Source organism: Myotis yumanensis, unplaced genomic scaffold, assembly GCF_028538775.1.
Source record: "Myotis yumanensis isolate MYYU_CA2020_CCGP unplaced genomic scaffold, mMyoYum1.0.hap1 SCAF_2, whole genome shotgun sequence".
NCBI lineage: Eukaryota > Metazoa > Chordata > Mammalia > Chiroptera > Vespertilionidae > Myotis > Myotis yumanensis.
In genome coordinates, this window is record NW_027223753.1 from 88,316,869 (window position 1) to 88,344,284 (window position 27,416).

The 27,416-nt window shown below is 39.9% G+C and overlaps 2 protein-coding genes across 7 annotated transcripts in view; both read left to right on the plus strand.

Moving 5' to 3' along the window:
• The window catches only part of EEF1E1 (eukaryotic translation elongation factor 1 epsilon 1), a 32,587-nt gene extending 20,558 nt beyond the window's left edge, over window positions 1-12,029 (plus strand). Inside the window, exon 4 of one of the 3 annotated variants that reach the window (XM_070405761.1) lies at window positions 10,713-12,029. In XM_070405761.1, coding sequence (XP_070261862.1) covers window positions 10,713-10,730 — 18 coding nt within the window. In that variant the 3' untranslated portion in view covers window positions 10,731-12,029. Of the gene's footprint in view, window positions 1-2,526; window positions 5,316-7,359; window positions 8,003-10,712 lie in introns of those variants that run through there. The other 2 variants (XM_070405760.1, XM_070405762.1) reach the window with 2 other exon arrangements.
• An 8,156-nt stretch (window positions 12,030-20,185) lies between these two features.
• The window catches only part of BLOC1S5 (biogenesis of lysosomal organelles complex 1 subunit 5), a 181,649-nt gene continuing 174,418 nt past the window's right edge, over window positions 20,186-27,416 (plus strand). For all 4 annotated transcript variants that reach the window (XR_011470274.1, XM_070405767.1, XM_070405765.1 and 1 more), the window contains exons 1-2: window positions 20,186-20,312; window positions 27,261-27,343. Coding sequence is in view for 3 of the 4 variants with exons in the window: in XM_070405767.1 (XP_070261868.1) it covers window positions 20,198-20,312; window positions 27,261-27,343 (198 nt within the window). In the remaining variant the exon portion in view is untranslated. The remainder of the gene's footprint in view (window positions 20,313-27,260; window positions 27,344-27,416) is intronic.

Here is a 27,416-nt window from a genome sequence, read left to right on the forward strand (position 1 = left end):
ATTTAATCCATATAACAGCCCTGTGAGATAGGTACTATTATCATTCCCATTTTACAGATGAAGTAACTGAGGCAGAGAGAGGTCTAATGTCTTCTTTGAGATCACCCAAGTGAATGGCAAAACCAGATCTGGAAACCAGGCAGTTGGGTTCAGAGTTTGTACTTTCTTACATCTCTATCTAAAACCTCCTCCCAACATCCATCTTCCCCTTGTGGAAAAAAGAACTCACATGTTCTCTGTATTCTTTACCTCATGCATTCAATCAGTGAGGCCTTGTTTCTACCTCACGGATGCCTCTCCCATGTGTCTATTTCTGTGATCCTAGATGACATTTCCCTAGTTCTAGAATTTATTATGTTCTGTCTGAGCTATTGAAATGGCCTCCTGCAACCAATCACATCTCTTACAGTCCATCTTTATTGTTACTGGGGCAGTTTTTTTCATGACTATACCTTTTTCTTTCTTTCACTCTCTAGGACAGGAGACCCTTCTTCATGTGGCCCTGCCTCCCTTGCTAACCTCATTGTCATCATTCTCCCCACACACCTCTCTGAGCCATAATGTACTCCCTGGAGTCTCCTCAGTCTTTGCTCTTTCTGCTCAGTGTCCTTGCACTGCTCCTCTCTTTTGCTACTTGGCCTAACCTTTATCTTCCTCCCAAATTGATTTGTATTTCTCAAGCATCACTCAGTTCTAGCACTAATTTCCTGGTAAGAAACATTGATCTTGGGCTCCTAAAGCATATTAAAGTACTCTTTTCTCTGTTTCTTTTTGTACTTTGCAGGCTATCTCAGTTCTGACTTGTTTCATTTTTTTACTGTAACTCTTCTTGGAAAAAATTGTCCTTCTGTTACAGAGAAGGAAACTAATGCTTAGGAATATTGAGTACTTTATACAAAGACACAGCTTCTGTTTTGGAAGGGCCAAGGAAAACTCCGTCTTCTGGCGGAGCTGTAATTCCTCCATTTGGGTTTACATGACTTATGAAGCATTATTTCTCAAAGATCCCTAAGTGATTGTGTTAAGTTCTATAACATTATTATTGTAATGGCCTAGTCTGATCCTTAGTTCAGCATAGTACTCTTAATTATTATAAATTTACTTAATAAGAGCTTACTATGTGTGCCCATTGTATACTGGAGGGACATAAAAGAAGTGTAAAACTATTTTCAAGCAACTTTTTAAATCTCATTGAAGAGATAAGACTGTTTTTTTAATAGATTTTTAGAGGAATATAGAGGGATGGAGAGAAACATGGATCAGAGAGAAACATTGATCGGCTGCCTCCTGTGAGCCCCCTCCTGGGGATCAAGCCCACAACCGGGCTTGTGTCCTGACTAGGAATTGAACCAGTGACCTCTTGGTGCATGGGTTGATGCCCAACTACTGAGTTACACCAGCTAAGCAAGACTGTTTTACTTGCAAACAATTAGTGAATAAGAAAATGGAATCTAGTCCTAATTTCTGATCATAATATTAAGTGACCAATTAAAGAGACATTTAGAGAAAAGTAGAATGTAGAATCATGAAATTATCAGAAAAATATGTTGACTTTGGATACTTTTGGCTCTCCAAGGAAATATTTATTGTTTTAGAAAGCTTATGTTAAGTTTGACTAACTATTGCTTGTAAGTAGAATGACGATATGCTTTATTATCCAAAACAACACTTTTGTCAGTGACATTGGGGTTATTAGTAATTATACTGGTACAACAGGAATAACGCGGGTTGAATATTCCCCACACTTAAAAGGAGTAAGACTCAGTTTAAAGCAAAATGAGATTGAAGAGAATCGTTCATATTTCCCTTTGTACCTCTTCAGCTTTTAGAACAATGCCTTGTGTAGCTAAATGCTTGTTGAAATTAGCAGTATTTAGCAATCTCTTTATATTTCCTGTTTTAGGTTGCATAACTTTATAGTGAAAGTATAAGTTTGAATTGTATACTTCAATATAATTAAATCTAAAGTATTTAAATGAAGGCAGTTTATGTAGAGATGAAATACTTTGATCATACCAGCCTCTTTCTATTTCATTCTGATTCAAAATATGTTAGTAGTTTTTTTGTTTTGTTTTTATCTCATTTCGAAGTGTAAAAAGCCTCCAGGTAAAGAGAGCTTGCTATTAAGGTGTCTGTCTCCTGGTGCAAACCCAGGAGTCTTTCAACCTGGGGAAGTCCATAACTTGATTTGAGTTAGACTATGCTGCTGTGAGCAAAGCTACCTTATAGAAGGGAACAAGAATGATTTATATATAACAGTAAAAACATACTGTCAGTATAAATACATATTTAAATGGCATTACTTAATTTTAAAGTTAATATTAGAGATGCCATCTCAAATCCTATGTGATGTTTCTCAGCAGGCTAACAAGGGCCTGTCAGGACCCTCGTGAGGTCTGGCTTTGTTAGCATCAAGCTTTCGTTAAGAAGGACAGTGTTTCTTCCATGTAATTAAAAAAAATAATGAAGTATAACTCTTGCAAACCAAGTGTATATTTACATTTTTCTCTCTTCTGGCTTACGCAGGTCATGCAATAGGGAAAGGAATACTCTGAGAAGGAGGGAGCTTGTGTGGAATTTCTTTGCCAGCAGAGTGAACAAGGTCATAATTCCATAATGCAAAATATTCGTAGCACCAGCTGCAGAGTTATTTAATTATGGATCTAGGTGCCTTCCAGGGCATTTGGTTTTCAAGCAGAGTAGTGTTTCATTCAATGCTGCATGTTAAAACTAGGGTTACATTGACAATACTTACTGATCTGGACCTATTTATAGTTCTTATTTTGAAATGTATATCCTCTTTATATGTAGTGACTAACATATTACAATTAAGGATATTATGCTTATCTTTTTAAAAACATAATTGAGTGGAATAATATCTAAGTTAACCATCCTTTTGTGTTCATAAAATGAGTTCATAACCAAACCATCTCTCCCAGCCTGGTCCAAGTACAGACAAAGTACATGGGAGAAATAAATACTTTCTCAAGGAACAGGCCTCACAGACTAAAACCTGTACTGTGACAGAATTGCACTGCGGTGTTAACTGACATCCTGTTGAGTTAGGTGTAAATATACCCAGATGAGGAAAAAAATGATTACTAGATATTAAATTCAGGCAGAGTAGATGTAAAGTTCAGATTGGCTACCTGCTCAAATTCATCAGACAGTTTCCCATGCTCTGTTTTGGCAGTATACTTAGTTTTGCCCTCATTCTTTCATTTGTTTGTTCATGTTATTAAATACTTAAAATGTAATCAATGCTGTGTACAAAACAGCAGTCAGGAAACCTTCAAGTCTTCAAATAATCTTACTGTATTTTGTTTCACTGTGAGCCCAATTTTAGTTGTGGCCGACTTACTCTAATTCTAAGATCTGATCTATCTAAATTCCCTTTGAGGAATAATACGTTGTTCTTCCTTTGTTAAACTGCCAGTTAGTGTGGCTGTTTATTATCACACCAGTGACTCATTGCTTTCTTAAACTGATTTCACTAGTAGATAGCAGTCCCTATGAGCAGACTGTTTCTCAAGATTATTATAATCCTTTGTAACATTATGTGCTGCTTGAGTATAAGATTATTATCTACTAAAATCCATTTGTTTTGAAGTTCGGAACACCGATGGAGATATGCTGTTCTTTTAGAAAGAAAGGAAAAGTAAAAGAAATAGCTGCAGAGCAGTCCAGGACTGCTGGCCATAAAGCATGTCTCAAAGGCAGCAGGGTGCCAGTTGGAAAGGTAGCAAACCAGCATTTCTCCCTGATCTTGAATGGGTCCCTTCAAGTGTTTCTCACATGTCTTCATGGAAAATTAATGACTAAGAATATTATCTGTTTGGCTTTAAAGTTCAAACTAGTTATAGAGTGCCAATAGAAATAAAAAAGGAATGGCTAAGAAGGGAGAGCCAAGCATCACTGTAGACACACTGGCATGTAGACCAACAAGAGGCAGGAAGTAGTAACTAGAACAATTGCATTGTGTTTCCTGTTGTAGAGAGTGGGGGTGGGGACCCAAACGTTCTAAGAAAACGAAGTTTCATGCAGAGAATCTGTTTATTTATACTAAGTTCAAAAGTATATAGTTCACTGAAAAAGTAGCACATTGAGGTCAGTCATAATTTTCTCAGACTCAAGGTCAAGCTCCAAAGTTTAAACCAAAAGGAGGTTAAGTGGTGACTTGATCATTCTAGGAGAGCTCCGTATTTCTAGCAAAGTTTTCTGAGGGAAAATGAACACATTTACATTCTCTAAAATAGATCATCTGGTTTAAAATCATTAGAATAAAATGTTAGACAAAGTTTAAGAAGGTCTTGGAATAAAAATAATTTTATACTGTGGGTCTGTTATAATCCTTACACTAGAGACTCTAAATATGAAAGTTTTAAGTTGAAAAATATTGATTTTGCTGTGGTATAGCTTGTTATTGTTTTAAATAATGAGCCTAGTAGCAGCATATGCTAGTCCTCTGAGAGCAGACGCTGCTGCTCCGAAATGTAAATAGTGAAAATACATTGCCCTCTTAACCGTTTCAAAGTCTGCATGAGCAACTTGAATATAGATCAACGAGCAGTTGTACTTAATTGTTTGGAATTGCTTTCTTCTTAGTGCAATTTAAGTCATTCTGAAAAATAACATCTCACAAAATGGCCAAGTGGAGACTTTAAAAAGAAAGAGTTCTGGAGAGACTAACTTTCAAGAAAGTGGTCAGATTTGAATGATCATGAAACCAACTCGGAGTAAAACTTGTTTTTCTGTTTACTTTAACGATCAGTAAAGAGGTTTGCTGGAGTTGATTTTGAATTTTATATATTTATTTAAGAGAACTCGCCCCCATTTCCTATTCGATTTGCAGCTATGTTTATATTTTCTTCTAAATCAGTGGTGAAGTTTAGATATAGTAAAGAGTTAGAAAAAGAACCAAAAAGTTTTTTTATAAAATGTTTTACCTTTTGAAATATAGATGGATATTTAGTTTATTCCACAATGTGTGTTTAAGCGTTTCCTGTGTACAGCACACCAGACAAGAATAACATAATTTCTACATGTGAAAGCATGACATCTCGTTTAATAAAAAGTACCTTTTGCATAAAAAAGACATTCTTGACCATTTTTTTTTTGACAAATGTGTTAATTTTTTTTATCTCTATGCCATGGATTACTAAATTGTAGGTGGAACAGTTATAGTAGCATATGTCTGATAACTAGATGCAACCTTATACCCCCTGAAACAAGATGAGTATCCTATATAATAAAAGGCTAATATGCAAATCGGCCGAATGGCGGGACAATCTGTCGCTATGACACACACTGACCACCAGGGGGTAGACACTCAGCACAGGAGCGGCTCCCTGGTGGTCAGTGTGCTCCCACAGGGGGAGCACCGCTCAGCCAGAAGCCAGGCTCATGGCTAGCAAGTGCAGCAGTGGTGGCGGGAAGCTGGCAGTCAGACATCCCCCGAGGGCTCCTGGACTGCAAGAGGGCACAGGCCGGGCTGAGGGACACCCCCCCCCCCCCCCCCCGCAAGTGCACGAATTTCATGCATTGGGCCTCTAGTATTTTTATAATTTGCTATAGCAGCTTGTATGTGGGACTTAAACCCAAACTTAAATTCTTATGTAACAGAAGCAGTGAAACTCTCACTGCTAATAATTTAAGTAAACTGGGCCAACAGATAGATGAGCCCACCAAAGATAATGTTAACAATAGTATCCTGATGTCATAATGGCAAAAAGGAAGGCAGGATAACTTGCATCAATTTTTCTTATTAAATTGCCTTGTAATAAACATAAAATGGAAATAGCATTTTGCTGAAACACTTATTGAGAAAATACTGTGTGTCTGTCCTTTTATTGCTAATATTATTTTGTATTCAGTATTAATAATTGCATACTAGAGTGATTTATCCTTCAGTTATTTTGACCCAGTAACTTAACAGAATATTTTCCTGTAAGCACAAGTATGTATATGCTAAATTCTGAGCAAACATGGGACGTCCATCTCACTAAAAGTACCTTCCAACATGCAGACTACTAATGGGTTTGAACCGCAGAAGGGAGACTGAGGTATTATTCTTTGTTTAAGCATCCATGTCATTTTTATGGAGACGTACAATATCTGTTAAATGAATGCTGAATTAACAACAGCAGATTTAACTGCACTACTTTTACATGGGTCATGGCTGTGAGTTATTGCCCTATTGGCTTCCTCTTTACTTGACAACTCGTCATGATTCCAGTCTAAGATTTGTCTTAGAGAAAACTCTGTAAGTCCCCTACTTTGGATTTTTAGCCCAGTGAAATGATTGTCATGAGCTGTTATTATTGCATCTGTCTCCAGCCAAATCTCTGGGCATTCTTACAGCTTGATAGTAAATTCAGTGACCTGCTATATCCACTAAAGATAGAGTTCAGCTTTATTGCAAACAGAATTTAGAAGGTCTATTGTCCATCTGAGGCACTTGTCACTGGAAATAGCTCTTCCTTCTTTGTAGTAAGTAGTGATCACTTAAAATTAAGTGGGTCATTGTCTTCTTTAGTGAAATTTTATCCCCAGAGTTTAGTAAAAAGGAACCAGTAGTCCACATATGTATACACCAACCATCTATAGCCAGCGATCTATCTATCTATCTATCTATCTATCTATCAATCATCTATGTAATGAGTTTACTTAGTATTCCCTTGTTAAGTTGTTGGATGCCAATAAACTTTTTTTTTCTTTGAGGTGTGCTGAAAAATATTAGAGAATGAACCATATCTTAGTCTCTTAGAAGCTATTCTCTTTTTTTCTCCTATTTTCCTTTCTAATAAAGTAAAAAACAAACTCTTTGGGCTTCCAGATCCTGGGTTAATGTAAAATTGGCATTTATTGAAAATTCGTGTCCTCCCATGTACCAAAAGGTCACCAGTTCAATTTCTGGTAAGGGCACATGTTTAGGTCATGGGATTGAGACCTAGTAGGGGCACACTGGAGGCAGAATCGATGTTTCTCTCTCTCCCTTTCTCTCTCTCTCTCAAATCAATAAAAACATATAAAAAAATTCTTGCAGCACACCAGTTGTGCCTCTTGTAACACACCAATTGAAAATCCCTATTATACACTAATGCGCTAAGCAAAAGATCCATTCATTCATTCATTCATTCATTCATTTTTCTCGAGATCTCCTTAGCATATCTGGTTTTGAATTGAACATAAAAGCATTAAACAAATGGATAGCTCTTCTAAGTGGCTAAAATTTTTCATTCCTACATGTTGGTTTGAGAACTGGTTTTTCCCCCCAATTTCTATCTTCTACTCGGATGATATTAATAGTTGTGCTTATGTAATGCCTGTGTTGTGTGTGTGTTTTTAATCTCTACTTAGGTTGACCTGACAGTTCAAGAAAAGGAGAAATATCTTAATGTATCTCGCTGGTTTTGTCACATTCAGCATTATCCAGGCATCAGGCAACATCTGTCTAGTGTTGTCTTCATCAAGAACAGACTGTATACAAATTCCCACTAGAAGCTACCCATGCCGTGCAGAAGAAATATTAAAAATATTTTACATGGAAAGTGTATTCTGGACCAGAGGGCTAATGTAAATTGATATGCAGTCATTTTTATTTGCTGAAGTTGATAGAATTTTTAAAGTATAAACATGTCTGAATGTTTTATTTTTTCTTTAGTTGAAATTTTGCAATTTTTTAATGTAAAAATTCAACTGCTATCAAAACTTGAGTTAAGATCAAGCTATAAATTAATTTGTTTTTATAGATGAAATTTATTTTAATAAAAGTTGCAAATCAGTGGCTTAATTTTAAAAAACATTAGTCCTTTTAATGATTTACCTATTTGGCTATTTATTGACCTGTCTTTCATATTTTAAAATGCATTTTTCCCTTATGAATATTTACCATTGTTTGTTTATTAAGATCTATAATAAATTGTGCCAAGGATAGAGAAAGGGAAGACAGATGTGTTTGTTTTCAAATATTTATGCGAACCAGTAAATGTGTTGAAAAAAATCTTTTTTGTTTGTTTCTTTCTTTTCCGTCATCATTACTCATTGAAGTGAAACTAACTACTGAGTGCCCTAGAGGGAGCTGGAATAAGATGCATTCTCTTGAGTTAATGGTTCTTTTGTTGTTGTTGAGCTTAGTGGAATATGCAGTAGATAAAAAGAGATGGGAAATTCCTGCTACCCCACTAATTTGGGGCTAGATAACTACTAGATTAAAATTAAAAGCCAGCTTTCATAGAAAGGCTGCTGTTGAAGCAATATGTAAAGAACAAAGAGACACTTTATTTAACAAATCTATACAATGTATAACTTACTGGCTGACTAAATAAGTAATCATTTATTGAGAACTAAAGAACTTATATTTCCAAATAAGAGGAAAAATTGAGTCTTCTAGCACTTTACTTTTTAATGCTAGTTAATTTTTGGTTTTGATGCTGAATCTAAGTACTAGTATATGAATTCAAAGGTCAGGTAGAAAGAGCAGGATAGGAAATAGACAGCATTCACATTATGCCTCACTGCTATGAATTATTCCTGTCCTCACACTGCTCTTCTCCCCCTGGACTACAGGACAGACAGGGTAGACAAGAGATGAGCTACCCAGCCTTCCCATCCCAACCATTTCATTTTTTTTTCCTTCAGTTTAAGTCTGCTGTGAGGAAAGGAAAGGAGGACACCTCTTAATTTCTTTGCCAAATGTCCCTTCTTCCTACGTCTACCTTGTGAGTCTTAACCCTCTGAATCCTTACATCTGTTAACCAGTTCTTATTGAAGTGCACAGCATTGTTTCAACAGATGTTACCCAGTGTTACTATGGGCCAAGACTTCCTTCTAGCAACTTAGATCTTACTGAATGAGTGGGTGTCATAAATATGAAGTCCCAGCTCCTGCAAAGGTTAGATACTGTTCTCAGTGTCTAAATCGAAACAATTCATTTCTCATAGAAATGCTCCTGTGCATTATGCTCATTTCTGTCAGGTACCTCTCTGCCTGGAATGCCCTTTGCTTTTCACTTGATGGCCTCATCAGTATTCAGCTTGCTCATGTTTTCCTGAAAGTCAAGTCTACAGACCCATCGACCCATCTCTGCCTGCCCTTGTTTCTGGCACTGATGGCATTGTACTATTTTTTGTTATATGTCTCTTCCACCAAACTGTTAATTCCCTGAAAGCAGAGATTCCTTTTTTCTTTGCATATCCAGCGCTCAAAACAGTGACTGGCACACAGCAGATGCTCAATGCGTGCTTGTTGAAAGAATGTAGTATTCTTTAAAGTCCATTTTGAGCTGACCAAGAAAAGTAAACGTGTGAATTGAAATTAGGGACAGCTGCGTAGAGCACAAAAACCAAATAACTTCAAAGCAGGTTGTTTTTCTGTCATGTAAATGAGCATAAGACAGTCCACAGTTGTCATTCCACCGCCAGCTCCCATCTTTCTTCATACTGAACAAGTAGTGTTCTTTCACGAGTTTAACTTATGGTCCAAGATGGCTATCAGAGCTCTCGACAAGTCCATAATCAATGAAAGGGCCGGCGGGGCACGTGGCCCCGCAGGCATCCGGCAGGGAGGATGACGGGCAGCCATGGCCGAGGCAGCGCCTGACCAGATAGGCGCAGGCCCGCGGACGCCCAGAAGGACCCGGGCCGCCCTCCTCGGCCTCCGAGTCACTTTCGGGCCGAGCAGTGGGCGACCCAAGGGCCAGGTGGGGTGGTGGGCGGCCCGCCTCCCGGTGACGCCCACGGCGGCAGGCCTTGCATGGGAGCCGAGTGGCTGGCTTCCCATCCATTAAGGGACCTCCATTTTGTATGGAACCATGTGCTCAGCGAAGGCTCCTTCCCCCTCGGAAGGAGCCTCTGCTAGCCACACCCACCATTTCTCTGGACTAACCAATGGTAATCAAGGGAAGTGCACGCCATCGCTATGACCACATCCTGTGTAATGGGTCACCAGCTCGCACCTGGCCAATCGGCGGGGGGCACAGCCCCCTCTCCCGCCCCTACTCCAACCCTCTATGAAACCCCTGGTTCGAGCAGACTGCTCTCTCTTTGCCACCTGCTGCTGCGTCAGTAAGGAAGGTAGAGGAGCTAAGCCCGGGCTTAAAATAAAAGACTCTTTGCTTTTGCATCGGATTGGATGGCTCCCTGGTGGCTTCTTGGGAATCTTGAAATCTGGGCATAACAATCAAGACCCAGAGAAAGAGGAAGAGAAGGACAAAAAGACTCCTCGAAACTGAGTCCTGGAAGTCCTATTCAGCAGTATCTATATCTCTGGCATCCCTGCGGGGACAGAGTCTAGAAATGTAGTCCTTTACCCCCCACCCGGCCATTCAGATCAAGCCTGTGCTTTGCCAATAAGGAAGAAGGAAAAAAGGGACACTGAGTAGGCAGCTAGCTGGCTCCATCCCAGTAAATAGTGTTTGGGAAAATGCCTCTGAATGCCAAATAATCAACTTGTAAAATAATTTTTATTAGTACATTGTTAACATTTCCATGGATTATTAATTTGCAAAGAATTAGAATACAATAAAATAAATACTTTTCACTGACTACAATTTTCATGATTCAGAAGTTATTTCAGGATCCCGCAATATTCAGTTTCCAGGAATATCTGTTAATATGCATTTTTAATAACAATAATAGCTAACATTTATTGGCATGTAGTATGTATCAGGCAGCATTTTACGTGAATTCACTGATTTTATCCCCTTTTTGCAGATAATGAAAATTGCCTAAGGTCACACAACCAGTATCAAGGGGCTGGGATTGAGACAAGTGTCTGACTCAAACTTAACCTGTAATCCACTTTATTGGTGTACCAGTGAAGTTCTGCTTAATCAATTTGTGAAGGTAATTTTTAACCAACTTTAGAAAAAAGCTGCCTAGACATTGAATAAAATGTGTGTGTGTATCTTCAAGAATAAATGAGATGGTTACACAACTCAATGTACTAAAACCTACTGACTTGTACACTTTAAATGGGTAAATGTTTATAATATGTGAATTATAGCACAAAAGCAGTGTTTTTAAAAAGGAGTGGAGTCAAATACCTCAACCTCACCAAGTATTATGAGATGTTGGATAAGTCAATGCACATGAAATTCCGCTTAAGAAAAAGAAATAAAGATGACTGATTTTATGGTTTTTTAATTTGCAATGGTAGTGTATAAGCATTACCTAGTGCAATACCAACCACACAGAAAGTGATCAATAAAGGATCGATTTTTTAAGGTCAAATTCTTAAACTAAATCTTTAGTTTTTTTCCCACCTATCATCCCCGAGGCACTTGCTCAGTGTAAGCCTATCTAAGATAAGACAACTTGGCCGAGTATCTTGCGGATTTTGCTAAAGCATTAATTCGTCAATTTGCTTACCAGTTTTAAAATCTCTGGTCCTCACATCTTTCAAGCTGTTGAAAAATGGACCATTGTATTTTTCTTCTTTTCTAAAATATCAGTGACACTCCTTTGAAACAAAGTGGGGCCATCTTTGTCCATGTTATTCCTTCTACAAAGTAGATGCCCTTTTCTAAGCATTTTCTTTCTATAATTCCCAAAAGCCTGCGGCACTGATCATTCAGTAATACCTCAAATATTTATTTAGCACCTACTATGTACCAGACACTGTGCTAGGCCCTGGAAATAACACTACTACATCTTTGCCTTCAGAGAGTTTACAATCCAGTAGTCTGAGAACAAATTTCTAATTAAAGTGGCATGTAAAGCATTCTTTGCAAGATTACCAGCTACTCAACATTCTTTGAAAGTAAATAAATAGCCCTAACCGGTTTGGCTCAGTGGATAGAGCGTCAGCCTGCGGACTGAAAGGTCCCAAGTTTGATTCTGGCCAAGGGCATGTACCTTGGTTGCGGACACATCCCTGGTGGGGGGTGTGCAGGAGGCAGCTGATCGATGTTCCTCTCTCATCGATGTTTCTAACTCTCTATCCCTCTCTCTTCCTCTCTGTAAAAAAAAAATCAATAAAATATATATTTTTAAAAATAGAAAAGAAAGTAAATAAATATAATCAGGTGCCATTTACTGAGTGTGTTCTATGATATGGGCCCTATACCAGACACTTGACAATAATCTTATTACCTCATGTTAATTTAGGAAATCGGGGTGGGGCGGGGAGGCGGGGGAAGACACTAACCCACATGCTAACTAACATCTCAATTAGGCCATGGCTGGAGTGAATGAGAATCGTGCAATTTCATAGTTAGAGCACATAATCTGTCACCATGTTATGCCCTAGGGTTGATTTGACTGCCCTGACTAGGCACTTGTTGGCCTTACCTCCCTCTTCCACATGAAACTTTCAAGAACAGACAAGAGATCCCAAATAAGAAAAGATCCATAAATTTTTCTTACTTAAATACTGGTTTTAGAACAAATAGAAATAATAGAACTGCAGGCAATATCAAAAGGCCATTTGTCTTTAGGCACAGTTATACCCAAAGCATCTAAGATGTTAAGTACTTTGTGGAATTCTGTGGTTGTAAATCTCAAGTAGCTACTGTCACAGTACGGTAAAAAAAGTGACATAACTTCAAGAATGACATAATCATCCCTACATGACCTGATTTCCAGTTTAAACTGCCCTATCTCCATGCAGATTCAGCTCCATCGCACTGAGATTTTTAACAGTCATGTGAACATTCTCACTTTTACTTCCTGTTAAATATAGGTCCTCCATTGGCTCCACCCAGTCATACCTGAAGCTAGTAAAGAGGCATGTTAGGTCTCCTGCTGGGATAAAGCAGGGAAGCGGTAATGGAATAAATGGGAAGAACACCATGGCTAGCGCATCACTGAGAGCCCTGCTGAAAGTCCTTCCAGAATAGTTTCAAGGTGTGTTGTTAGGAAAGAATAAAACTCTTATAATCAGGTACATATGTACATGTACATCACACCAAAGGTTAATTACACAAGTAATTTGTTTATTGACAAGTAGTCAATTTAGAATTGTAAATTGTGTTAAAATTGTAATTGTGTAAGTGGTAATTAGCCAAATTAGAGTTACTGTTAAGTACAGCTTTTTCATTTATGTATTTTTGCTAACATTTCACTTTATTTCTTTGAAAAAAATTAGATGTTACATGAACTTTAATATTACTCTAGCTTTGGCAGAGATGTCTAATGGAGTAAAGCAGTGGTTCTCAACCTTCCTAATGCCGCGACCCTTTAATACAGTTCCTCATGTTGTGGTGACCCCCAACCATAAAATCATTTTCATTGCTACTTCATAAGTGTAATTTTGCTACTGTTATGAATTGTAATGTAAATATCTGATATGAAGGATGTATTTTCATTGTTACAAATTGAACATAATTAAAGCATAGTGATTAATCACAAAAACAATATGTAATTATATATGTGTTTTCCGATGGTCTTAGGCGACCCCTGTGAAAGAGTTGTTCGACCCCTAAAAGGGTCGCGACCCACAGGTTGAGAACTGCTGGATTAAAGCATTTAGCTTTTTACCCCAGAGAGCAGTATTTCTTCTTTCTCTTCCTAATTAGATAATCTGCTCCTACCCATTACCAGGCCACTACGTTTCAAATTCTCCATACACCTGAGCAGGCTGCTACATATCTGGCCATCTTAATTTTAGTCTTGATTTATGGGAGCTGAATTACATTCCCAACTCTTCCTGGAGCTCTAGGTGAATTTTATTGCAAAAGCAATGGGGAGAAAGTTGCCATCATATATCTCTCTTGCCAGGGCAGAACTTTTAGATACACGAGGGGCTCTATATCCCACTGCTCCATGCCTTATATGCTGGATTTATAATACTGTGAAGCCCAGCTCTAGGGTTACATACAGGCATATCAGAGATGAGATGGGGAATTTGATTTTGCAATAATGATTACTTGTTGCTGGAGCCCACATTCCTGCAGGCTCTGCCTTTATTCCCCATACTGCTGGTGAATAAAACTCATTCCAACTGCTACCTAATCTAGTGAAACTCATCTTTCACTTCTGAGGGGGAAAAAAAAGAAGACAGGAAGTCAGGAGATTTTGAGATGTTAGCAATTTTTGCTATTGTGTCTCAAGGATTTCTGTTCCTATTAGCACTGTTCTTTTAGGAATGTTTTAATCTTTTAAACTTTAATTTCTTTGTGGGGAGAATAAAAGCTTTGCATCTTTTCCAGCTTGGTGAGTTGATTTGATGGCTTATTCGTGCTGTCGCTTCCGCTTCAAAGAGGCTGGGCCCCTAGGGCTAGCCAATTGTATTATGGATTCTGCAGATTTGGCTTTCCATTCCTGCTGGGTGTCATCTGTCCTCACAGTCTTGCAGTGGATAATTTTTGTCCTCTCTAACATCATCTGAGAAATTTGTGCCTGGCAGGCCTGTCCGTCCAAGTTAAGCTTGAAATAAAGTAGCCACACAACTAATTGGACAAGACATAACTCTAAACAATAAGGCCACAGGCTTGCTCTGACCAGTACCACAAACTTCCAGCCATTTGATTACAAATTCCAACGTTTCATTGGTGCAGTCCATGAACTAGCCTCTTCGGGTAATATAAGTTATTCTTCCTCCACTGCCCCATTTTCCTGATCTGCAAAATACACACAAACACACACACCTTCATCTCCTTATTTTAATGGGCCTTAGAGGTTTTTAACCCTCTGGTTGGCTTCACCAGCCTTGCAGTTCCTGCCTGTTTTCAGCATTTGACTCAAGACCTATTGCTTGGATGAAAGAACTCTAGAGTTAACTATCATTGTCAGAAGTTTGGGGAGTAGGTAACAGGCATTGCACTAACGCATGCAGCAATTCTCAGGCGTAAGCATGCATGGTAATCACCCAGAGCTTCTCAAAACACAGGTTGCTGGGCCCAGTTTGAGTTTCTGATTCAAGAGATCTGGTGCAGAGACCACGCCATGAGAACTGCTGTACCGCATCTGTCTGAATCTTAGGTGCCATTCATCAAAGAACTCATGTTTTTGTCTTTTTGCACAGTTGAGTCAAATTTTCTGAAGGAATGATCAGTGTAGTGAAGCACTCTGCATTCTATTGGTTGGCCCTGTCAGGGAGCACAGTTTGTCTCCTTGGTAGCTCTCTCAGTAAAATACCACATGTTCTCCAAGTGACGGAGCTGTGCCTGAAGCATCTCCAGGAGGACCTGCGGAATTCAGTGCAGGAAGGTTTCACACAGGACTTTAACGTTGCTTTGGCCTAGAAAATCACCGATGGGATGCACAGCCTCCACTTCACACCAAACAACCTCTCCAGCCTAGAGTGCCAGGTGCATTTCCAAAACTTCATGGGATTAATATTGAGTAATATTGACTATTTTACCCCCAAAGACCCTCTAATCTTCCCCCTCCTTTCGCTTTCATCAGTTTCTTTCATTTATAATTTTAACCCACTTCAAAAATATGTTACAAAAAAGGATAAACGGTAATACAGAAAATGTTCTAGAAAAAATCTCATGAAATGCATTTAATAAAAATAAATAAATTTAGGAGTCCCCTCCCTCAATTATGCTTATCCTTGATGGGCTTATACTATAATGAATTCAAATTTAGTTCTCAATATGCATTAATTGAATATTTTTTATTTTCTAATTTTCATAAGATTCAATAGAGAATTAGCAAATAATTTAACCCTGAAGTCAGAACTTCTACTAAATTCACATTATTTCCATGACTTAGGTGTCTTAATTTTCACAAGTATAATAATTGAAAAAAATCCCTTTACAATTTTATGGTTTATAGGGTCTGGTATTGAGAATCTCCGTAAAATGATGTTGTATAGAGTGTTATGAAGAGGAGAACAGCTAATCTTAAAACCATAGAAGTATTTAGTGTGTGATTACATTTATGTAATATTTTTGAAATGACAAAATTTTGGAAATGGAGGATACAATATAGGTTGCCAGGGTTTGGGAGGGGGCAGAGAGGAAAGTAGGTGTGGTTACACAAAGGCACCATGGGGGAATCCTTGAAACTGTTCAATATCTTGACTGTGATGATGAACACATAAACCTACACGTGTGATTACATTGTTCAGCACTAAATACAAACACAAGTAAAACCGAAAATCTGAGTAAGATTGGTAGATTGTATCAATATCAATATCCTGGTTGTGATACCGACATTTGCAAATTGTTACAATTGGAGGGAAACTAGGCAAAATGTACAAGAAATCTCTCTGTATACAACTGTGTGATCTCAAAGTTTTATTTAAAAAATGCAAAAAAGTCTCATTAATCCAGAAACAATAAGAGATAACATACAAGACCTTTTCAGCCTCGGAAACCAAGGAGACACTCAGAGCTGCCCCCACCCCAGCCGAGGTGCAGGCAGAACAGTGCTGCCAAAGTGGCCCTTCTCTGACTCTCCTCCCTATCTGAGCTACAGTTGAAATATTTCTGGGAAGGGAGGGAATAAAGTAGAGGCATACTGTACACTGGACCTGATCATCCCAGAAAACAACACAACCCAATAATGTACGGAGCAATGCAAATGGCTAAAACATGTATCTACAGGCTATCAGCAACAGAATTGCAGAAAAGTAATTGTGCAGTGAGTGATTTCATATTATCCCCTCCGGTGGACCATACACTTCACCAGGAAGTAGAAGCATGAGCAGTCACGCTCACCGTTATATCTCAGCCCCTAGCACTGCATTTGACACATAGAAAATGCTCAATATATGTTCACTGTGTTTGGATGAAAAAAATGAAAAGCCCATATGGCTTGTTCTATAGTATGGCTTCTCTTTTCCTTCCCTACAAATCTCCTTCATTTTCTCCTCACCCATCACCTACACTTAAACACATACACAGGGATCAAGGCTGGGCAGTCCTTTAACCTATCTGTGCCTCCGCCCTGCTCACCTGTGAGACAAGGATAACAATAATCCCTGCTTCAGAGGACTGCCATAAGAACTTTAAAAATTAAAAATTCAGCACTTACAATAGTATTTGGCAGATGGTTAGTGCCATATTGGTGTTTGTTCAACTGCCACATGATTCTGACACAGATTAAGAGTTAGCTCAGACCTGGCAGGTGAAGGGCACCATCCTCCTCCACAAGCTCTGGCCACCTGTGCTACCGACACACTCTCTACAAATTTGGGGGGTTCCCACTCCCCCTTGGATTCAATTAGTCACTAGGTTGACTCATTGAACTCAGGAAAGTGATGTACTTAGGATTACAGATTTATTGTAAAGGATACAAATCAGGACCAGACAAATGACTAGATGCACAGGGCGAGGTCTGGGAGGGCCCCAAACATGAAGCTTCTTTGTCCTCAGTACTCCTTACCTGGCAGCATATCAATACATGAGTACCAACCAGGAAGCTTACTGCAGCTTCAGTGTCCAGGAGGTTTTTATCAGGGTTTCAGTACACAGACATGGATGACTGAATCATTGGCTCCAGCCTCCCTCTCTTTCCTACTTGGGAAATTTCAAGGCTTTAGAGGTTATCTCCCAGGAGCCAGGGACAAAGATCAGCCAAATTCTTTACTATACAACATACGGAAATTTTAGTAAATTGAATAGGCAGAAGGGAGGACAAAAAAAAAAAGCATTTCAGGAAGGGAGGTGTCTGAAAATAAAGAGGGAGAAATAAGTGTGGTATGGTCATGGTACAGTAGAAAGACCTGTTAGGTGATTAGCTTTGCTATGTTAATATGTGCCAGCCTTGAAGTTGAAAGACCATGGGTCTGCTATTCGATAACTATGGTGCCATCTTGTGGGAGTATAGGGATCATTGTAAACCAGCTTAAATCCTTTCTCTGAGAGGGGGACATAATTTAAATATGTATACACAGAACTTAGTGGATTGAAACAACAAAACTATATTATCTCTCACAATACTGTGGGTTGATGGGGCAGTTTTCTGGCTTCATTGCAATTCATGTGTCTGCATCAGCTGGCTGATGACTGGACTGAAACTCCAAGAAGGCCTCTTTCACACATGCAGTGCCTTGGTGCTGACAGCTAGGGTGCCTACAGAATGTCTCTCTACAGGTGATGTCTCAACTTCTAGTGCTTCTCTACACGATGGCCTCGCTACAGCAGGACAGTCTGGACTCCCTGACAAGAGAGCAAAAGCAGAAACTGCCAGTTGTGTTAAGGCACACCACTTTTTCCACCATGTTCTTTTGGTCATAGCAAGTCACACGACCAGTCCAAATTCAAGGGGAGGGGGAGCAAATTTCATATCCTGGTGGGAGGAGCAGCATGTTGCATGTGTGTACAGGGAGGGAAGGAATCATCACAGCTATCTTCAGAGACTCTACCATATTCTCTGATTCCCAGCTTACTCATCTGAAAATGTGTATTTTATTATCTATTTCAACTAGATTAATGAGATTAAAACACATGATATATAAGTGACAGCATTTTATAAATTTTAAAGTGCTAAACAAGTACAATATATTATAGTGGTGGGTGGTAAAGGCAGATTGGAAGAACGAGAGCAGATTATAAAAGGAGATAGATTGTAATAACATTTATTGAGCATTTACTATATGTCAGGCTTGTACTAAGTGTCTTACAGGTATCTTTAAATCACCACAACAAACCTTAAAAGATGGATATTTCATTTTATTTTACAAGAAAGGAATTGCAAGTGAGTGGCAGAGCCAAAATTGGAACCCAATTCTGTTTGGTTTCAAAGTCTTAACTACTGTACCCAGAGTTCTTCGATCACTTTTATCTAATCAATCTGCAATTGGGTAAGGGGAGGTAGCAGCTACCCAGAAATACTGAAACAAATTTTTTGGAGGCAGAACCCATAATCTGCATTTTTAACAGCTAGTTAATGTGGGAGAAACATTCAACCTCACTGTATATAGTATATAGTAAGCCTTCTAAGGTTTTTCACTAGTTCAAAGATACTAAGAAGACCAGCTTAGAGGAAATGTAGGATTGCAGGTGTAGAAGAAAACAAATTAGAAAAGTGCCTGGCTATTGGGAGAATAATTATGTTTTCTAGAGGTTGATGCTAAAGCTGGGAAATGAAAGTAAGACTAGAAAAGTTAAAAATCAGACCCAACAACTTGCAAATAACCAAATTTATATTTATTTATTAATTCATCAATTTTTTTACCTTTTTGCCTTTGGGCTTGTTATTTCCTATGCTAGAAAACCCCAAGTTCCTTCACCCCACCCAACTTGGCTAACACTTATTCCTTTTGGGTTTGATGAAAGATATGCGCCTTCTCTGGAAAGTTCTTTCCGGCCATCTCCCACCCCCAGGCGTTCCACATGTGTGCTGTGCCTTCCTCCATCCTATCAGTTAGGCCCTAAATGTTGGTTTGTGTGCCTTCTTCAGCACTAAACAGGAGAACTTTGTGTAGGAAGAGAGGGGGGAGAAAAGGAGAGATTACTAGTAAGAGATGGGTCTTAGAAAGAGCCACCGCAAAGTTGCACCGTGTTTGTACTTTGAAGAGGCGTGAAGACCTGTTGAGAATAGAAGATAAAGTTTATGGCAGCGGTTCTCAACCTGTGGGTCGCGACCCCTTTGGGGGTCGAACGACCCTTTCACAGGGGTCGCCTAAGACCATAGGAAAACACATATATAATTACATATTGTTTTTGTGATTAATCACTGTGCTTTAATTATGTTCAATTCATAACAATGAAAATACATCCTGCATATCAGATTCATAACAGTAGCAAAATTACAGTTATGAAGTAGCAACGGAAATAATTTTATGGTTGGGGGTCACCACAACATGAGGAACTGTATTAAGGGGTCGCGGCATTAGGAAGGTTGAGAACCACTGCTTTATAGAGTTTACCAAACGGCAGCAGTTTGATACAGGGCAGCCCCATAGATGTCTCTTCATGACCAGGACAATTAAAAGCAGCCTGGAAAACCCGTCCCTCCAATAATTACATGCATTTTAACTTAGCCCATATAACAGCTGGTTGAAATTTTGTAAATACAAGAACAGATTTTTTTTTCTTCACATGGGCTCGAATGAGCCTGATAAGTGATCTGAGCAAATTACTTAAGGCACCTTCCCATCCGGGCAGCACCTGCCCCAAGCTAGCATGGCGGCATCGGCTTCATCCCGGTCACACCCCTAGTTACCCGATGGGCCTTAGTGGAGCCGGGGCTGGTAGACTGCGCTGCCCGACGCGCTTTGATGACGGCGCACCCGCGCCTGGGAAGCGGGACGAGCAAGCCTGCGCAGGCGCAGCGCGGCCGCGGTGGGCGGAGCCGGCGGGATGAGTGGCGGCGGGCCGGAGGCCGCTGTGGGTGGTGAGGCCCCTGCGGCGGGCGGCAACAAGAAGAAGGACTCACTGGGAACCGCGGGCTCGCCGGCGCACCTCATTATCAAGGGTACGGAGTGCAAGGGACATCGCCCTGGTGGGAGCCAGGGCGGCCTCGCCTCCCAGGCGGCGCCCTCTGCCCCGGGGTGGCGAGGCGAGCAGGGTTGTGGCCGCGCCCCCTAGTTCTCTGCTCCCGGCGTCTCCTAGGAACGACCCGCCCAATCTCTCTTACTTCCTCCAGGGAAAAAGCCTAGACATGGGCCTCCTCTCCCGTCCCCAAGCCCGGGTCCCCGGCGCAGGGCCTCCGTGGGCGCGGCCGCGCGGTCCCCCCGGGATGCGGAACACGGAGCGGGAGTGGGCCGGGCTGCGCCTCGGGCGGCCGCGGGGCGGCGGCGGGACCTGAGGTCGTGGCTTCACCCACCCTGGCTCTGTCTGCGCCTGGTCAGGCGGGAGTCAGTGAGATCACAGCTGAAAGCGTCTTCAAGCTGCAGACACGTGTACAGAGGTCCGTTCTGTCCCGGGTGCTTCGAGCTGGGAGCTTACAGCCTAGTAACCTGGATTCTCACAGGACCCGAATTTAGGTAGAGTCCAGAGCTCGCCACCCTGTTTCCTGCAGCGGGGTCTTTGCCAGTCTCTCATCGCCGGTCTTCCTTAACCCCCTCCACCCCGTCAGCCCCACCACGTTGCAGTGTGGAAGGAGCCCTTCAGCACCGCCCGGGGCAGGCCCCTCGGAGGCCGCCTGTTCATTTTAACCTTAGCTCTTAGGGTTGGAGAGTGCGGGAGCGGGGCACAGGTGTTCCGGCTGCATTATAATTGTTTCTAGGTGTAATCTTAGTGAACTACCACTTCATTTTTTTTCGTTGTAGTAAAATACCTCGTAACAAGTTTTATCTTAACCATCTTTAAGTGTACAGTTCAGTGGCGTTAGTACATTCACATTGTGCAACTGTCACTGCCATCCGTCTCCATAACGTATCTTCCCAAAGTCTGTACTCATTCAACACCCACTCCCCGCGGCTTCTAGCAGCCACCATTCTATTCTGTCTCTGAGGACTACTCAAGGTACTTTATATAAATGTAATCAGACAGTGTTTGTCATTTTGTGATTGGCTTATTTGACTTAACCATCCTCAAGGTTCATCCATACATACTGTAGCATATGTCGGAATTTCCTTTTTAAAGCTAAGTAATATTCTGTTGTATGTATGTATGTATATATACACACACCACGTTTTGTGTATCCATTTATCCGTGGGTGGACACCTATGGCTTCCACTTTTTGGTTATTGTGAATATGGGTATGCACATTTTGTTTGAGTCCCTGCTTTCAAATTTTTTGAGTATATACCCAAAACTGGAATTGCTGGGTCAAAGATAATTCTGTTTTTTAATTTTTTGAGCAATCGCCATATTGTTTACCATAGAGGTTGTATGATATTACACTCTCACTAACTGCACAAGCATTCCAGTTTCTTCTCATTCTCACCAAGACTTGTCATTTTCTGTTTCCCTGCTAGTCCCTCCTAATGGGTATGAGGTAGTATCTTGTAGTTCTGGTTTTCTTTTCCCTAATAAATAGTGATGTTCATCATCTTTTTATGTGCTTAGTGGCTATTTGTATAGCTTCTTTGGAGAAATGTCCATTTGAGTCCTTTGCCCATTTTTATATAAAATAATTTGGGTTTTTTGTTGTTGTTTTAGTTGTAGGAGTTCTTTATTCTGGATATTAACCCCTTTTCAGATACATGATTTGCATATATTTTCTCCTATTCTATGGGTTACCTTTTCACTCTGTTGATTGCATCCTTTGTACAGAACTTTTAAAAAAAGGATAATTCAATGGAAGTTTTTCAAGTTAATCCAAAATTGAGTTGCAATTGAAAATATATCTGAACAGCCTTGGCTTTTTCAATGGATCCATTCATTCTAAAAAATCTATTTTTAGTTCATCTTATTTGAAGACTGTCAATTGTGAACAGATATTTGTTTAATTTTGTTGCTAGAGTCTAGTGAAAGGGAAACATATAAATAAATGATTTCAATACTTATGCCTTGGGTCTTTGAGGGTTTCTGGCCCATGGGTGGGTGTTAGGGGTGGGGACTGGGAGACAGGAGCAAGGTCTTCCTGGAGGATGGAGTGTCTGATCTGCGTCTTGAGGAATGAAGTATTGGCAGTTAACAAAGAGGGCAAGGTATTTTGGACTTTCGAACACCATGAGCAAAGGCATGTGGGCCTACAGCAGCAGGAGTGTCTGGGAAATAAGGTGGAGTTCCATGGAAATCAGACCATAGAAGACTTTTTCTTCAATGGCAGGAAACTATCCAATAATAAGTATGAGAATCATGTGATTAGATTTGTATTTTAAGTAAAGCACTTGGGCAGATAGTAGTTGGTCCTCATCTTGTGGATTGCATATTTGTGAGTTTGCCTGTTTGCTAAGATAAATTCATAACTCCAAAATCAATGTTGGTGGTGCTTTCATAGTCATTCCCACATAGGCAGAGTAGAGAAAAAAATTTAGCTGCCCTACGTGCACATTCATAGCTGAGTTTGAACAACACACCACTGCTTTTTGTTTCAGCTCTCTTACAGTAAACAAATGTCCTTTTTGCTCTCTATTTAGTGCCATGTTTTTCACTTTTATGTCGTTTTTGTTATTGGTTTTGCTGTTTAAAGTGGTTTCCAAATATAGTGCTGAAGTGGCCCTAAACACAAGAAGGCTGTGATGTGCCTTAGAGAGACAATACATGTATTGGAGAAGTTTCTTTCAGGTATGAGCTGCAGTGCTGTTTGCTGTGAGTTCTGTGTTAAATCAGCCATCCAGACAAAAAGAAGAAAATTCATCAATCTGTATGTGAGGCCACTTCAGAAAGTGCCAAGGTAACATTTATGGTGGTGTGACGAAGCAATGGAAAAGCAGCTAAATTTGTGGGTTTATGACCCATAGAGAAAGTGTAGTGGACAGCACTGTGTAAAGTTGAAAGCCAAAGAAATCTATAGTTCAGTTACCAAGGGTCAGGGAAATGTTAAACCCTTCTGGGCTAGTGCTGGCTGGCATTCTCAGAGGTGGTACAGTGTGAAAAAACGTTAGACTTGCCGATGAAGCAGGTTCTGCAGATCAGGAGGCTGTAGAACTTTGAAAATACCTGCTAAGAGTTATACAGGAAAAAGTGTTATTGGAAGAGCAGATCTTCAACACTGAGGCTGGTGTGTTTTACAAGGATCTTGGTAAACAAACCTATATGACACCGATAGCATTTTGGTTAACAAAAATATGACAAGACATTTATAGGAACCTAATCTCATATTTCTTTTAAGAGCAATAATTCAGTATTCTATAGTTCAGCATTCATGGCAACTTTACAAACATAACTACTGCAAATAATGAGAATTGACGCTGTATGGAGTGGGTTATAGAGAGGTGCGACCAACTGTTGATGTAGTCCAAGTGAGACAAGGAGGGATGGAAAAGGGGATGATTTTGATAAGTTGTGAGGAAGAATAACATAAATGTTGACACCAAAGGTATAAATAGGAAAAATTGCAATGCAGTAAATTGTTCCTTAGGATATACAAAGCTTCACATATTACATTGAAGGCCTCCAAATTTAAGATCAGAGTAAAAAACTTACTTAATGAGAGATCTGCAATTTACTACATTCCTCCTTGTTCCATAATTCCATAGCATATTGATCTTCCACTAAAGTGATTATCCTAACCTATGTGTGAAGGTTTATTTGTCTAACTCCCACAGTAGAGTATGAACTTTTGGAGAAAGGAAGATGGTATCTTTTATCTTGTATATCAAGCAACAAAAGGATGCTTCCCATGTAGCTGTTTGAAAATCTGTAGCTTATATTTGTTTACATTATTTATAGAGACTTTACGTATTTGTAATCCTTGGGACTCCAATAAACTCTGAATTATTATAATGCGCTTGTTTTATTATCCTATTCTATATAATAAAAGCCTAATATGCTGAGTGTCCAGTCGTTCATTCAACCAATCAAAGTGTAATATGCTAATGATATGCTAAGGCCGCTCAACTACTTGCTATGACATGCACTTGACCACCAGGGGGCAGATAGTTGACCAGTCGCTGTGACATGCACTGACCACCAGGGGGCAGACGCTACAACTGGTAGGTTAGCTTGCTGCTGGGGTCCGGCCGATCAGGACTGAGCAAGATGGGCCCAACACACCCTGGAGCCCTCCCGCGGTCCCTCCCCAGCTGGCCAACCTCCCACGTCCCTCCCAGGCCCCGATTGTGCACTGGTGGGGTCCCTCGGCCTCGCCTGCGCCCTCTCGCAATCTGGGACCCCTCGGGGATGTCAGAGAGCGAGTTTCAGCCTGATCCCGCTCAATGCAGGAGCTGCCCCCTGGTGGTCAGTGTGCTCCCACAGGGGGAGCGCTGCTCAGCCAGAAGCCCGGCTCACGGCTGGCAAGCGCAGTGGCGGTGGTGGGAGCCTCTCCCGCCTCCACGGCAGTGCTAAGGATGTCTGACTGCTGGCTTAGGCTCTTTTAACCTTCAGTTGGACACCCCCGAGGGCTCCCGGATTGCAAGAGAGCTCAGGCCGGGCTGAGAGACCCCCACCTAAAGGAATTTCATGCACCGGGCCTCTAGTAATGTTATAACAAAACTAGTTAGTGGCTTAATTTCTACAGTAATGTGTGTTTCAGAATCTTCTCCCTCTGCACCTCCCCCCCCCAAATATTTACTATCTTAAATTTGTGGTTTTAGAAGTGATCACTGCCGAAACCGGTTTGGCTCAGTGGATAGAGCATCGGCCTGCGGACTGAAAGGTCCCAGGTTCGATTCCGGTCAAGGGCATGTACCTGGGTTGCGGGCACATCCCCAGTGGGAGATGTGCAGGAGGCAGCTGATCGATGTTTCTCTCCCATCGATGTTTCTAACTCCCTTCCTCTCTGTAAAAAAATCAATAAAATATATTAAAAAAAAAAAAGAAGTGATCACTATCTACGTCCAAACAATTGAATCATCTCGCTAAAGGTTAAGTAATGACTTCTTAGTCTCATAGAAAAATACATGTTAATTCATTTATGCACTCTGGACATTTAAATAATTTGGTCTCGAAGATGCTTGCTGGAGGAGAGAGAGGATTTTAGTAAGTGATATGATGGAAATATATGCACTGTGCTTTGGGAACATACAATAGGGACATTCCTTGAGACCTAAAGGAAGCTAGATAGAATTAATGAAAATTTTAAAGAAGTTCGATGTCTGAGCAGTTTTGGGGAATGGTTCCAGGTGATGACAGTAGTATGAACTGTGGCAAGGATGCATGAGGCAGCATGGTGTGTTTGGAAAACTGCAGGTAGCTCAGAATTGCTGACCGGTGAGGAGATGAAGCTGGAGCCAGACCATGGAGGCCCTTATGTGGCTTCTAAGGAGCTTGGAATCTTGTCTCTTACCTGGACACTGGTGGTTATTTGAGATGTGATTAAGTTCAATTGTCAAATAAGGTCCATAAATTTCTGCATAGCATAGTCCTCACTTGGGCATTCACAATTCATGTCTGTATGCTATAGACTCCCAGAAGATTGAAGGTAAAGGAATCTGCCTAACTTGATTTTCTCTGTTTCCCAAACTTAACTAAGTAGAATTTTTTAAAAAAAATTAATTCCTAGTATCTTACCAGAGAACTGTTTTAGGTAATGAACCATTGAATGATTAAGCAAAAGTAGTTCTTTTATTTATATATTTTTACTTAGCATACTTCCCACAATGTATCCCAATAAAACTCATTAAAATAGAGAATTGAATTTACCCTGTTGCATATCTGCAAAAATAAGAAACTTGAGGAACAGATGATACCAATGAGTGAATATGAATGGCACATGTTCTTATTTGGAGATTTAACTCCTCCAGGAATTTTGAGGTTTACTCCTTAAACTATGTAGTTGTTACTAAGTAGAATAAATAGAATGACTCACCCAAAACAGTTAAAATTCAGAACTTTTTTCTTTAATTATGTCTTTTTCAGACCCATTAAAAAGTTCAGAGACTTATAATGAACACTGACCCACCATCTTAATAAGTAAACATTAGAAGACCACTGTGTGGGATGAATAGAGCACAGAGGTTTTTTTAGAGCATGAAACTATTCTATATACCACAATGTTGAGTACATGTCATTATACATTTTTCAACACCAAGAGTGAATCCTAATGTAAACTATTTACTTTGAGTGATAATAATGTGTCAATGTAGGTTAATTGATTGTAACAAATGTACCACTGTGGTGCAGGTATGTTGATAGAAGGGGGATTGTGGGTATGTGGGGACGAGAGGTATAATGGAACTGTGATTTCTGCTTAATTTTGCTACAAAATTAAGCAGAGCCCAAAACTGCTATAAAAAAAATTAAGTTTATTGATTAAATTTTTAAAAAGGGAGACCACTCTGTAGCTTGCTCAAATTGCATTCTTCTCCCTCTAAAGGTAACCACTGCCTTCAATTTGGTATTTATTCTTCTCATACATTTTTTTGTAGTTTTATTTCTTCTGTATGTATCCCAAAAGGAAGTATCATTTTGCATATTTTTAAAGTTTATATAAATAGCTTTATCCTACTGACCTTTTTTGTGTACAACATTATATTTGTAGAATTTATCCATGTTGATAAATGTAACTCTAGTGCATTCATTTTCTGATGTATAGTATTTTGTCATGAATATGTTTAGGTTGTTTCCTTTTTTCTTTTGACATCACACTCATTTATAAGAGTCTCTTTCATTTGGGTAAGCATTTTTCTAGAGCACATAGGTAGGCATGAAATTGCTAGGTATACATGTCTTCAGCTTTATTAGGTACTTCCAAATTGCTCTCAAAAGTACTTGTATCAATTTTCTGGCCGTGGATAAGATTTCCTATTAATACATTGTCTAAACTAGATTTTAACCTTCATATATTTATGGGAAATAGAAAGAGTAAAAACAAGCTAGAGATTGTGCCACTTAACATGGATTAACCTTGGATTTTATTTTGTCTTTATAGATCTTGGAGAAATTCATTCAAGGCTGTTAGATCACAGACCAGTTATTCAGGGTGAAACTCGTTATTTTGTGAAAGAATTTGAAGTGAGTATTTAAAATTTATTTTGTAAAAATACTGCCCTAATTATTAGTGATTTTCATATATGGAAGGGACATT